Here is a 14,984-nt window from a genome sequence, read left to right on the forward strand (position 1 = left end):
AGGCTCAATGTATCAGCACTGTGCCCTGGCAACCAAGAGGATAAACTGCATCCTGGGAGGCAGCAAACACAGCACACACAGACAGTCAAAAGAGGTGATTATCCTGCTGTATTCAGTGCCAATGTGGCCTCACCTTGAGTGTTGTGTGCAGTTCTGGGTCCCACAATTAAAAAGAATGCAAAGCTCCTTATATGCCTCCAGAGGAAGGCCACAAATCTGACTGGAGGTCTGGAAGGAATGCCCTATGAGGAGCAGCTAGGGACTTTGGGCATGTCTAGTTTGGAGAGGAGGAAACTGAAGGGCTAGTTCATTGCTCTTCACAGCTTCCTGAAAAGAAGTGGAGAGGGAGGTGTAGAGCTTCATAGGATCGCAGAGAGGGGCTGCAAGGGACCTCCATAAGGTCATTCAGACCAAAGTGCCTGCTAGAACAGGATGTCTGGTGTAAATCACAGGGGAACACATGCAGACAGGTTTTGAATGCCTACAGGGCATATTCTCTGGGCAGCCTGCTCCAGTACTCTGCCAATCTCAAAGTGAATAATTTTTTTCCCCTATGTTTGCATGGAACCTCCTATGTTCCAGTTTGCATCCACTGCCCTTTGTCCTGTCACTGGACACTGTTCTCTACGTCTGACAAAAAAATGCCACTGACTTTTTCAGGACAAAAAAACCCACAGAAAGTTCAAGTGTCTTACAGGATTTATGACACTGCCTACAGCAGCTACCCAACTGACTTAGCTATCTGGTTTGGAAGGTAATGGGACCAGGACAATGAACTTCACAAGCAAACTGTCATATCTTATAAAGAGCATTATTTAGGCAATAAGACCGCAAACTTTCAAAGCTTAAATGCCTTTGCGAACCTGGATTAGATCTTGAGCTATACATGTGTCTTAGGAGGCACAAGCTCTCATGATCCTCCCATACAGCCACTTACTACAGACATGGCCTTTATTGCCTAATTAGCTGCTGCTCTAACCAACATGCAGGAATGGTCCAGTCACAACTTGTTTAAAAGCCTGGAATGCACACAACACAGATCTCTTGGATCTTGAAATTCAGCACCCTGCAGACACTGGCACATCCCTTATATTATGCTCTTAATAAACTAATACAACTCATACTCGGGACAGACTACATTTTCTTCTCTGCACAGCTCCAGTTCTCAAAGGAAACTTCTCCAACTGTCTGTTCCTGAATTCCACCATCCTCTATGAAGAGAACTTCACCATCCTGTATGAATAGGAACTAAAGGTCACCAGCTCCCAGCATATCAGAACTTGCCAAAGCACAGGTTGACATGAAAATTCAGTTCTCATCTTGCAGCACACAACAATACCAAACCTGCACCTACAATAAATGCCAGTAGCTAGCACTGGCTGCAGAACCTGGAAAGTTCCAACATAAATATCAAAGCCTATAAAAACAGGAACTGTTATCACTGTTTAATGAGTATAAATGAATAAAAACCACAAAACATTAGCTGAATGAAGTTCTTCTCTATATAATCAAACTCTTACAATAGTAACAGTACACAGAAAATACAATTTTCAACTTAGAGAGCTTGGTTGTCACAGCAAGGTATGGGAGTCAAAAAAATAATCTTATCTCCAACAGAATTTTACCAGACTACCACATGTTTTAGGGTTTAGTCAGGCAGCTCTTCTTCAAGACCAGGAATTTAACACACTGGCACTCAGAAACCGTTCAGAACAAAAGCTTATGCACTCTTTGCTGCATTCACTGAGTAGTATTTTAAAACAATCCTTCAGAATGGTATAAATTAGAGATGAAAAAAATCACATCAAACAGTAACAAAGCCTGCATGTGAGACAGGAAGAAGTTTGAAACCTTCTTGGCAAGCAAGATGCACCAGCAGCTACTCGTGGGTCCAAGAATAAAAATCAATTCAGTGTGTGAATCTGTGTTTCACAATGGCTTGTTTCACACATCTGCATGTACCATTCATGAGCATGGTACTGATCATTCTTTAATCCCTCTGCTGTTCTGCATCCTGACATTAACATCAAGAGTTGTTATTCTCTTTAATTTTAATGTTATCACATGAATTATGAAACAGTACTTGGAGTATCTTTTCTCACCTTCTTGTTGTTTTATTTTTGTGGTGCTTACTATCCAAGTAAGCCTTTACAAATACTTACTGTGTTAAAAATATAACACGTAGAAGTAGTGATCTGTTTTAATCTGATCTACAATGCCAGCACCTTTAAAATCCGTGGGAAAACTCTTAAGTTTTATTTCTATTTGAGTCCATAATGTGCACCAAAAAAACATCCCTGAAAACGTTTTAGGAAAGCACAGAGAAGATGGGAATAAACCTACTGTTACTTTGCTAAACTGCTGCACGACTTACAGAATGCAATATGGTGAATGCATGGAACAGTATTGTGAGAGTGTGAAATGCAAACCTAGATCCTGAACACAAAAAAATGTTATGTGTAAACTTCATTTACTACTTCAACACTAGGAAAAAAAGTATTGGCTAGCTAGGTTTATGATGAAGTTTTGCTTAAACTGCATGTCACCCACTTTAAACAAGTGTATATATTACTAGTGTCCAAATAAGTGCAAACTATTTGATTATAGTTCACATTATAATGTCTAGACACATTCTAGTAGAACCAAAAATATAATATTATAGTTCACAAAATAATCAGCTTTTCACTAAGGCAGGAATATTTCTTTAATGTATTGAAAATAATATCCTACAGTGTGCAAGTTGCTGTTTATTTGCCTTGCCTACTTTTGATGCAGACAGGTATTTCCTATGAATGCTCTGTAACCAACAACACCGTAAGTTTGTCTCATAATAACTGCCATGGAAAGGAAAGTAAGAGTCTTCTGATATCTCAGTGAAATGTGTAGCATACACTTGTGTATAACCTCAAGTGCAGCCTGTATTTCTGGCCCCTAAACTGACAGAAGTAATTGTTCCCTGCCAAAGGAAAGTGATCCAGCAGATCTGTAGCTTTCAGTGTGCATTTTTTGAACCCTAAAGGAAGAGATGAGATCTTCAAAACGTTCAAAGAGCTAAATAAGAAAAAATAGCAACTATGCAGCCAGAATAAAAGCAAGTAATGGGGCTTGGAATCATTGAAACGTTGTTCAAGATCTGCAAATCAAAAAAGCTGTGACAGATAGAGGGGTTAGGTTACAGTTGTAGGGTAAGGAATTGGTCCTTTGCAAGGTGGTCATCACCATCACTTGTCCCAGAGGTACTCAACAGATGGAAAAAAACAGCAAAGATCCTTGCAGCCTGCATTTACCTACAGATTTGGCCATTTCTTCAGCACAACAGCATAGGAATTGTTGACCATATTATAACAAAGGGAGAACACTTGTGTCATTGAAGGAGCTTTTAAGAAATAAATCTGCACTGTCAGAGTTAAAAAATGTAAAACAGTAAACAAACCACAAAGACCCAACCAATGGCTGTTGTGCCAATCTGCAACTTCTGCTGTTTTCAGTCAGTGTTTCTAAAGAAAAGCAAAAAAAGGGCTTGTCTGATGTCACAGGGTTGAATTTCATCAAACTAGTCCAGCTACAATTGATTTTACTGTGTGTTACTGCTCAAAGAAAAAGCATTTTTCTAATAGCAGTGATAAATTCAAACAGTTTAAAATTCAACCTAGTACAAAGTCTCAAAATCAGATGTCATCTTGTCCATTTCCATACATGATCTATAACAAACATAAGTGTAAATACAGCCAGTTTCACAGTACACAAATGATAATAAAGGAGAAAGACTTGTTCTGTGGGCCAAGACTTACATGTATTGGTGAAGCAGGATCAGGCTGAACACTCTAAAAAACAGAACAGAAAACAATCCCATGTTTGCTTACAGGATTTTGCTTTTGTAGAAGTAAGAAGATAATTCAGCAATTGGCTCTGCACTTGTGTCCTACCTTTAGAAGAGAGTACTGGCAACTAGCCATCACAAGACAGAACAACAGAACCCAAATGTCTTTACAGAAGCCTTGATTCAGAGTCAGGAATCCAAGAAGTGAAACAAGAACTACCAGAAGGACAGCAAACACATTCTCCTTTATATCTTCTGTCCTATGTGAATAGAAGTTTCAAGAGAAGTGCAAATATTTATATGTTCAGTACAGCACGGCAGGTCCACTTGCAGCTGGTATGAACTGTTGGTGTGGGAGCTATCAGAATTTAGAGAATCTGAGGGTGTGCTCCAAAAAAACACATTTCCATATTCCACGACATTTTACCCCATACTGAAGACTTTAGCCACTATGATAGCTAAAATGCACAGAAAAAAACGTATATGCCCTCTAGTCCAGCACCCTCCAATTTCACTTCCAAAACAGAGTTCCACATTAGAGCTGCTTTGAGTGTAGGCATGTGTATGTTTATTAAAAACAACCAAAACCAAAACCCCTTAAACAACAAACCTCATAAAAAAAAACAACACACCTCACGAAAACAACACTCAAGCTCTTTTAAATGAAGAAATAATGCATTCATTTAATGAAAAAAAGGTGCCTCACAACAAAGAACTGGATGAGAGAGCAAATTTGTCATCTGGTTATTTTATTTGTTTTATCTATACTATTAAAACATGGACGCTGAGATTAAAAACATTAATATTCAGGCTAAGACAAAAGACTTCATCAGCAGATGCTTTCCATGCAAATAAAATACAGAATTAGGACACAACAGGCAAGTATCTGCTTTGGACCTAAGGTTCCTGGCTATATAGTTTGACTCCACAACATGAAAAACTGTTGATTGAACATTCTGCTGTGGAATCTAACACACATGGTAGAGCACCCACCCAGAAGCAGATGTAGGAAAGCCAGCAGGCATTAGGTACGTAGGCTAACATGTTTGAAGGTACTACAAGTCCAGCAGATTACCACATGAGATCTAACAGCAAAAGGTCTCTGGAGGGACTTGAAAACTGAGAGATGCTAAGACAAAGTATTTCTTTAAACAAGTAAACCTGAGGGAGCAGCTGAAGGATCCCTGCTTACCACTCTTCTTTTTATTTAAGATTGGAGTAGTTGGATTACAATACCTTGGGAACCTTCCACTTCCATATTTTTGCAGAGAAACCTGATTTTCTCATCAGAAAGCTCAAGGTCAATGGATCCAATAGCTGAGGGTCAAATTATCCTACAGGCCTGGTGCTCAGAGTGTCTTACTTACAGACAAAGAACAGCCAAAACCAGCAAAAGCAATTCTGAAGAAAAATATTTTCTTCAAATTGAAGTAAAGAAGCATTTATCTACTCAACTGGAATAGAAGACACTAATATAATGCTCACTTTTTCCTTATCTGGTGGTCTGCACTGCCCTATGGACACGTGGACCCACCCATCATGACTCCACATACTGTTGCATTACAAAGAACTTACCTGTCCAACAATGCCAACAAGGCAAGACGATCATACCAGACTTTAATCCATTTACCAGGGAATATAATAAATCTGTAAAACTGCCTGTTCAGCTTTCGTTGTGCTGAAGAACATGAAGAGTTCTCAGGACCCTGGCTGGGTTGCTTTAAAAACAAAACAGACCAGAAATACACAAAACACGTTAACAATGACATGTGGTTGCCAGCAAAACAGGTGTCTGAAGGGGCAAATTTACATGAAGCTTCAGAGTTTTTACTTTTATTCTCCTAAAAGGGACATTGGGCGCTTATTTTTTTCCCCTCTTCATTTTAAATTAGAAACAACAAAATAGCACACTAGCTTAATTATCACAGAAGGACAGAGCTGTATTTAATTATGGAACTCAACAGTGCTATTATGTTTTAAATTTATTTTTTTCAGTCCAAATCCACTGCTTGGCTGAAGTGTTTGGATTTTTTTGGGGGACAATTTTTCCACGTGTCAGGCTAAATACAGCACAACACAAAACCACACATGAGAGGACAAGTTCTTGTTTTTAATCAAAAGATATCCAGTAGGCTTTAAGGCTTTGAGGTATGATATCAACTCTCCTTAGAATTATAGAATCAACCAGGCTGGAAGAGACCTCCAAGATCGTCCAGTCCAACCTAGCACCCAGCCCTAGTCAGTCAACTAGACCATGGCACTAAATGCCTCAGGCAAGCTTTTTTTGAACAGCTCTAGGGGTGGTGATTCCACCACCTCCCTGGGCAGCCCATTCCAATGCCAATCACTCTCTCTGGCAACAACTTACTCCTAACATCCAGCCCAGACCTCCCCTGGCACAAGGGGAGGTAAGGGTTGGACTTGATGATCTGTGAGGTCTCTTCCAACCTTGGTGATACTGTGATACAACTTGAGACTGTGTCCCCTTGTTCTGTTGCTGGTTGCCCGGGAGAAGAGACCAACCCCCACCTGATTACAGCCTCCCTTCAGGTAGCTGTTAGACAGAAGTGAGATCCCCCCCTGAGCCTCCTCCAGGCTAAACAACCCCAGCTCCCTCAGCCTCTCCTCAGAGAGTTTGTGTTCCAGGCCTTTTACCAGCTTTCTCTTTCTCTCTCTCTCTTTCCCTGTCTCTTTCTTTCTCTCTCTCTCTTTCTCTCCTTCCTTTCTTAAAATAATTCCTTAGAACAAGTTGCTTCTAGTTGTATGCTCCTGTACCTTTTCCTGACCATAGCAGGGGGGTTGGAACTAGATGATCCTTGTAGTCCCTTCCAACCCTGACTGATTCTATGATTCTGTGCAAAATCTAAGCTGGGAGATAATTAGCTGGCATTTTCAGGTTATTCATAAATATCAAACTAAAATTTACCACAGAAGAAAAAAGAAGGTTGAAGCTACTATAAAAGAAATTGTAAAATCAGATGACAGCCCTAAGTCATTGATCACAGACCCTAAATAGTGTGAAGTTCTAACTTATCCACACAAACTGAACTTTGAGGGCTTTTTTTCTTTCACCAGCTGCATTGAAGAGGTTGCTTTGACATTTCACAACAGACATCCAGAAGTCTGGTTGCCCAGTTCAGGAAAGTGAAAACAGACATGAGGTTTTAGGATTGTAACAAATGTGAAACAGAAACTCCACACTATTAAAATCTAGTGGTGTGTCTAAATGCTTAACAGCTGTATCTGCTTTCTTTCAAATAAAACAAGACAGGAGATCAGGTTTTTAGGTGATGGAGTATACATACTCTTCCCTAGGACACAACTCAGTGTCAGTAGAAAGCAGCTGAATTGCAACCATAAACAGAAAATAAATCTTCTCCCACATGAGCAATACCAGGCAAAGTATTACAGAAAATCAACAAAACTGTGCCAGGAGCAAGCCTGCAGCATTTGTTTCCAAAGCACCTCATCAAAATGCTAGAAACTGAGATATCGCAATGTACCCGTGGGCTTTCTGAAAGGGTCCTTCGTGCCACCATCAGTAGGAGCTGCTGCTGAAGTGCACTTGCAGCTTGATCCCCAGAAGATGGTTCTTGGCTCTCTGAAGTGGTAGTGCTAGAAGAGCTGAACTGTATTTCACTGTGTACAAAGGGAAGAAAGCAAAAAGATTGTTTTAAGAAGCAGTATTTTCCTAGAATTTTGGAAACATTATATAAGGAAGCCTGAAATTACATTACTGCTTGGCTCACAAGACATGGAGCCTTCCACCATCCCAAATCTAGCCCAGGCCCACAGGCAAAAATTTAGATCACATCCACCTCAGAGAAACAGGTACTTGCATATCACAATTCTCATCCCGAGATGAGCAGCTGCAATGAATCACATTTCAGAAGTGTCTTCTTCTGTCCACTGACAATTCAGGTCAAGAGCTGCATATCTACAGAGGAAAGCTACAGGGTAGCTACCACAGAGATCCTGGATTACTTTTCAAGCAAGCTCACTCAGGTACCAAGCTAGTATGGTCTCACCTCCATTGCATTCAGTGAATACTAATTTACCCAGCTGAGAGTTTCAGGCTACAAGAATTTCCTTCTGTCCTAGCAAGGAGACAACACATGAGCTAATTCACATAATACTAACTCAGTTACTTCCTATACTGTGCATAATCTCACCCTGGGAGGACAAAATGCTATTTCCTCCCCACCCTGACCCTCATCTACTGCTGTGACACAGCTCTTGAACAGTTCACTTGAGGAAATCTCCACTTATTGCAGAAATACCTGTTGGGGGTTGCAGAAAAAGTGTGCTAACAAGACACAGCCAACTGGGTCCCTGCAAGAGTGTCTCAGTTCTAATTTAAATTCCCAGAGACTCAAATATATTTGATAGAACCAATAACAGTTTTATAGAGTGCCCTTCCCTCTTCCCCCTTCTTTCCCAAAAGAAAGGAATTAGGTGTAGAGAGAGGAAAGGTAAGCACACCCAAACAAATAAATCCCTCTCTGATTTGGAAGTTAAAAAGAAAAGTAGTTTAACAATAAATTAAAAAGGTATCTGAGGTAGGGAAGTTACAAAGGTATAGGGAAGGGAGAACAAATACAAAATGTGTAACTACAACCAGATTTTGATGGTGATGGCTTTGTCCACCACATGGGTGATGGCCACATGGTAAAACAAAGAGGAACAGGATGGTGATGCTGGTAAGCAGGGAGCACAAAGAGAGAGAGAAAGAGGAAGTCCCCTTGCTTTCATAGACCTTTAGACAGGAAGAGGGAGTGGGCTAACCATGAGTCACCTGGTGGTGTTCAGACTCACTCCTGGGGAGGGGTCAAGACCACCGGGGGTCAGGCTCAAGGTTACTCCTCCTGGAGAGTTAACCTTGTACAAAGAGCTACACCAAAATAATTGTTACTTGGGGAAAACAACTACTTGGGACACTTCTTACTTATTCTCTACCAAAGAGGGTTTATACATTAGGTGCCCTGCTCTGCTCACTACCCTGATGCCTGCCCTGGGTTCTTACTACTTTCCTATCTGTGTGAGGTGAAAGCACCTCAGCTCTCATGTGAGGCAGTCAATAGCTATTGTTTCTATTTTCCACAAATGAAAGACAACCAGGAAGAAACTAGAGCAGTCTTCCTACAGTCAGCCAAGAAGCCTGCGGCGAGGCAAGGAATAAAACTCATTCGTTTTAGTTCACTCAATTCTCCTTGCATTTTGGTGCCAATTCCCAAATCCTGTCATGTAACCCTCGTTAAGCTGAACAAAAGAGGCTTTACAATTGTGGCTGTCCTGCAATCGCTACCTCTACCTGTTAACTTCAGCTGTAGTGGCTAGCTCTGTGCTGGGATAAGTCAAAGCCTGGGTTATTTAAAAGCAGGGCTGAAGTCACATTAACAGCTTCAAACGTGCACACCCTCTCCTCCCTTTCAGGACTCACCAGAACCAACAGGAACATCAGCAGCCTTGGGATGTCTCCAGAGGAATCATCCTGCCTCTGGCCTCTCAGCCAGGTAGTTTAGCTTTTTCAAAGCCTTGATTGCTATCAGGCTTGGATCCCAGACCTGATATTCACCACCTGGTCCTCCAGCAGAGCTATCTGCTTGAGTAGAAATGAGAGCACCCCAGGTTCCTGACCTAATGACTTCTCTTGTGCTCCCAAAGCCTTCTGCTACAGGCAGAAGGGTGATCTGCTCTAGTCAAGGTGCTTATCATGTTCACCCTTGAACAGTACAAGGAAACGAGGACTTGTTCAACAGAACCTACTTGATGTTCCAGTCACAAGGCAACACTCCGTAAGAATGCCTCTCCTTTGTGCCTTGTTTAGCACCTTGTCATCAGTCAATCACAAAAGAGTGATCACGAGATGGGAAAAGATCCAAGAACATGAATATCAATCAAAAGATGTAGGCAGGCAAGGGAGAAGGGCAGGAAGGCATCTTAAGTGCCATTACACAGAATGTGGAGGGCAACCAGGTGATTAGACCCAGTCAACATGAGTTCATGAAGGGCAGGTCCCACTTGATGAACCTAATCTCTCTCTATGCCAAGGTAACCCACTTAGTGGATAAAGGAAAGGCTCTAGGTGTTTTTACCTGAAGTTAAATAAAGCAACTGACATTGTCTCCCACAACATCCTCCTGGAGAAAGTGGCTGCCCATGGCTTGGATGAGTGGCAGCTTCACTGAGTAAAAAACTGTCTGCATGGTCTGGCCCAAAGAGTGGTGATGAACAGAGCTAAATCCAGTTGGCAGCCAGTCACTAGTGGTGTTCCCACGGCTCAGTTTTGAGGACAGTTCTCTTTAAGATCTTTATGGATGATCTGGATGAGGGAACTGAGTAAGTTTGCATATGACACTAAGCTGAGAGGGAGTGTTTATCTGCTTGAGTGTAGGAAGGCTCTAGAAAGGGGCCTGGACAGGCTGGATCAAAGCTGAGGTCAATGATATGAATTTTAGCAAGTCTAAGTGCCAGGTCCTGCACTTGGATCACAGCAATTCCATGCAATGTTGCAGACTCAGGACAGAGTGGCTGGAAAGCTGCCCAGCAGAAAAAGACCTGGGGGTGTTGATCAACAGATGAACAGGAACCATCACCATACCCAGGTAGCCAAGAAGGCAAACAGCACAAAAGCTGATGAAAGGTCTGGAGAATAAGTCTGATGAGGAGTGGCAGAGAGAACTGGGGCTACTTAGTCTGGAGAAAAGGAGCCTGAAGGGAGACCTTATCCCTCTTTACAAGTTCCTGAAAGGAGGTTGCAGTGGAGTGGGTGTTGGTCTCTTCTCCCTAGTGTCAAATGATAGGACAAGAGGAGATAGCTTCAAGTTGCACCTCCCCTAAAACACAGGAGAGGTTTAGATTAGAATAAAGATCTTCACTGAAAGGGTTCTCAAATGCTGGAAGGGTTTCCCCCTCCCACCCCAGGGAGGTAGTTGAATCACAGCCTCTGAAGTTGGTTAAAGACACTGAGATGTGGTGCCAGGGGACATGGTTTAGCACCAGACTGGTAGTTAGGTACTGGTTGAACTCAACGATCTTGAAGCTCCTTTCCAGGTGAAAGAATGCGATGATACTACGAAGTCTAGAGGAATGCCTCCCAGGAAGGATACTGCCACAGATAAGAACTACAGAGGTCAGCTATGCCTTCTGCATATTGTAAAGTGCCCTACTCAAGGGTGACCTTCTTCAGCTTGAAGGATGGCAATAGATTTTTCACTCCCTTCCCCCTCCTTCCTGTCAGGATGAATTACCCTGTTCTTTGTCATTGTGGGTGTAACCCTGGGACTCCCTGTTTGCAGCAGGAAAAAGACAAGCACTGCCAAGAGTAAGCAGGAACACTACTCTGGGAATTCTATCCTGAAAAGCAATCCAACAAAACAGCAGAGGCATAAACAGTGGCTGCTCATGTCTTCCTAAAGGAAGAGTTAATCTCCAATAACTTTCCACACTTTCAGCTTTTTGCAAAGGCCAAGTGGAGGCAAGAGCCTTTGTAGTTTGGATGATGTCTTTTATCTTATGTTTGCCAACAATGGAAGGACAGACACATGGGCCAAGAGATTCCCCCAATACTCTCTTCTCAGAAGAGTTCTTCCAAGAATAAATTTAATAGATCAAATCATCTCTCACCAGACTTGAAAATAACTTGGAAAGCCAACAGTCTGTTTTATCTTTACAGAAAAAAAGTCACAGCTCCATCTATCAGCAACAGCAGAACAGTCTGCAAGCAGCTAGGACTGCGACTAGGGGGGAAGGCTGAAAAATTCATAGGCCTGCAAAGGGCAGAGGCACTGGAAAAGGCAGAGCTGGCAAAGCTACAACTCCAAAATCAGAAGCCTTCATTTGCCTCCTATGCCTTTTATTCTTCAGCTTCATCTCTCTGCATCTTCTTACTCTTTAGTCTCCCTCAGCTCCTGTTTGCTGTTGTTTTTTCTTCCTTATCCCTATTTTCCACACAACCTCTGTCTGACATTCACTTGTTAGCTGCCAGCTGCTGAATTGCTTGCACAGCTACAGGAAGCTGTACGTCTCATCTGATGACATTGTTATCACACTGACTGCAAATATCAGTAAGAAATGCAATGGCAGTGTTTGTGTTTTTGTAAGCCTATAAACCAGGTTCCATAAATATATTACCATATATAAATAGGAGCAAACACTCTCTAATCACAAAACCATTATAACGGAGCTGTTTGCAGTATAGCAGGGAAGCTTGCTAAATAGAAAATCTGTTCATTTGCAGAATCAAATTAATGTTATCAAGATCTACTACAGTAAACTGCACTGTTCATGTAAGCAAAGGTATAATTGAACTAAATTTTGAATAATAAATGATGAACTAAAAATATCTTTGACAAACATACAACCTCTGCAGGTGAAATGCAGAGGATACATAGCACCCTCTGCTGATAACTGGTTATTAAGTTGGCTTTTATTTTCTGGCTCATAATTCAGTTTTGTAAGAACAGTGAGTCAACATAAACTAGTTGAGCAATCATACAACAGCAAGAATGCTTTAGTATAACCACAGAGCACTAGGAAAATCTTCCTTTTCCCTCTGAACAGTCTGTGATAATTGCCTTACACCAACGACAAGGGAACTTCTTTACTGTAAGGGTCACAGAGCACTGGAACAGGCTCCCCAGAGAGTCTGTGGGGTCTCCTTCTATGGAGACTTTCAAGGCCTGTCTGGATGTGTCCCTCTGTGATCTGTGTTGTCCTGCTCTGGCAGGGGGGTTGGACTCGATGATCTCCATGGGTTCCTTCCAACCCCTAACATCCTGTGATCCTGTGACAATTTGGCCCAAGCCATTCAACTATAATGCAGTCTGAATCATACTCTTCATTAAGGATTAGCTAAACTTGAGCTTGAACACATCTCAAGGTAAGCTCATTATACAGGCACACCACAAAGAATTCTCCATTAGTAAAGTTTTTTTGTAGGTCCTAGCTAAATTTCATTTTAACCTTCATATAGAAGAAAGGACAAAGGACCTTGTAACCACTGTCACAACAGTCACAGTTAAAAGTAGCCTTCCTCTTAGTGGCCTTCATGTGCTTAAAGCCCAAAAGATCAGACTAGACTGCTACATAAAACTGCCTGGGTCACTACAAAGTTTCCTAGTATGGAACAAATAACCTCAACAATAATAAAGAATATAGCTGAAAGTAATTTGTAATACTCACTAAAATACCATCTATTTCTACTCATTGTTAATCAAGTCTTCACTGTGAAGCTGCCAGCATTTACCTGGCAAGAGAAACTGCACAATTCAGGAATGAGATTTAATCCACTAGTTATAGATACTGCCTTTTTAAGCAGCACATAATTTACAGTTCCACATTGTACTACAATATAACAAGTCTTAAACTAAAAAGTAGTTAGTTAGTAGTTCTGGAGCCCCTATTGCAAGAGGAATGTGGACATAGAGGAGCATGTCCAGAGAAGGGCCAGGAGGATGCTCAGAGGGCTGGAGCACCTCAACTATGCGGACAGACTGAAAGAGTTGGGGCTGTTCAGGCTGGAGAAGAGAAGGCTCCCAGGTGAGCTTATTGTGGCCTTCCAGTATCTGAAGGGGTCCCACAAAACAGCTGGGGAAGGACTTTTTAGGCTCTCAGAGAGTTGACAGGGCTAGGGGGAATGGAGTGAAGCTGCAGATGGGTAGGTTCAGGCAGGACATGAGAAGGAAGTTGTTCAGCACGAGAGTGGTGAGAGTCTGGAAGGGGTTGCCCAGGGAGGTGGTTGATGCCCCACTGCTGGCAGTGTTTAAGGGCCAGGCTGAATGAGGCTGTGGCCAGGCTGATCTAGGGTAGGCTCTCCCTGCCCAGGGTAGGAAGTAGGTGATTCTTGTGGTCCCTTCCAACCCTGACTGATTCTATGAGTCTATGAAGTATGAAAAAAACCAAAGGGAGAGCAGCATTAAGACTGCATAATGAGGTGACAAACTTGATCACAGCAAACCTCTTAAAAACATGAAGAGAAAAAAATCTTCACTTTTTTGGCAAGAAATGAATAGTTTCAAAACCAGTACTACTGATTCAGAACACGTATTTTAACTTTCCTCAGTGATTACTGCTGTAGTAAGCTCAAGCTAACTTGACAGGTCTCTTAAATCTGGCTGACGTTTTGCTACTCGAGCAACAGGATTTGGGGATGATTTCAGGCATATTTTAACTAGTAAAAACAACACCTTCAACAACAATGAGACAGAAAAGCATAGTTCACAGAATATCAAAGCCAAATGCACTGATTTACTGACAAAATAGACAGAAGAGTGATTGGCATTGGAATGGGCTGCCCAGGGAGGTGGTGGAGTCGCTGTCCCTGCAGGTGTTGAAGCAAAGCCTGGATGAGGCACTTAGTGCCATGGTCTGGTTGACTGGCTAGGGCTGGGTGCTACGTTGGACTGGATGATCTTGGAGGTCTCTTCCAACCTGGTTGATTCTGTGATTCTCTGATTCTACGAAACTACAGCAGACGATCTGAGAAGATACAGCAATCCTTATGAAAGGGTGGGGGAGAGAAACCAGCCCCAGGAGCTGAAGGACGGCTGAAGCTTAGCCTCCAGCAGGATTCTGCTGCCATCATGTGGCACGATGGCGAACTGCAAGCGCAAGTCACACTTGAAAACTTTCTGCATTCTCAAGAGTAAAAGAGGAGGCAACGAAACCTAGAAATACAGGAAAGGATTTTAACTGGCCGCGGTAACAAGGATTTCCTCTTGCTCATCAGAAATCACTGTGCTTAAAAAAGAACCACACATCCACTTCAAAATGTGCTCTTTTACAGGGATGCACAACCTGTCAAGCAGCTTTACAGAACCTTTAAAAGTCAGCAGCTTAACAGTAGATCGGTTGATGATCTTAGTTATTTGGGCCACCTTGGTGAGAAATATAAAGATGTTTCTGTATTTTATTATCCTGAAATGGCTTTGTGAAACACTAAAAATAATCTACTTAAGTTTGCTTTCTCTATGAGAAATAAACCTCAAAGGTTCAGGGAACTTTTCAACAGTGAGCATACTAAAGTATCAATTGGGATTTATACTGGAGACACAGTATAGAATCAGAGAATCAACCAGATTAGAAGAGACCTCCAAGATCGGCCAGTCCAACCTAGCACCCAGCCCTGTTCAATCCACTAGACCATGGCACTAAGTGCCTCAGC

General features: G+C 42.0%; 1 protein-coding gene across 1 annotated transcript in view; it reads right to left on the bottom strand.

The window, feature by feature from the left end:
* PCNX2 (pecanex 2) overlaps positions 1-14,984 on the bottom strand; it is a 162,995-nt gene that overhangs the window by 114,793 nt on the left and 33,218 nt on the right. Inside the window, exons 9-12 of the mRNA XM_064158542.1 lie at positions 7,324-7,459; positions 5,396-5,538; positions 3,927-4,080; positions 3,792-3,824 (exon numbers count right to left, since the gene is read on the bottom strand). Coding sequence (XP_064014612.1) covers positions 3,792-3,824; positions 3,927-4,080; positions 5,396-5,538; positions 7,324-7,459 — 466 coding nt within the window. The remainder of the gene's footprint in view (positions 1-3,791; positions 3,825-3,926; positions 4,081-5,395; positions 5,539-7,323; positions 7,460-14,984) is intronic.

The sequence above is a fragment of the Pogoniulus pusillus genome, chromosome 18 (genome assembly GCF_015220805.1).
Source record: "Pogoniulus pusillus isolate bPogPus1 chromosome 18, bPogPus1.pri, whole genome shotgun sequence".
Taxonomy (NCBI): domain Eukaryota; kingdom Metazoa; phylum Chordata; class Aves; order Piciformes; family Lybiidae; genus Pogoniulus; species Pogoniulus pusillus.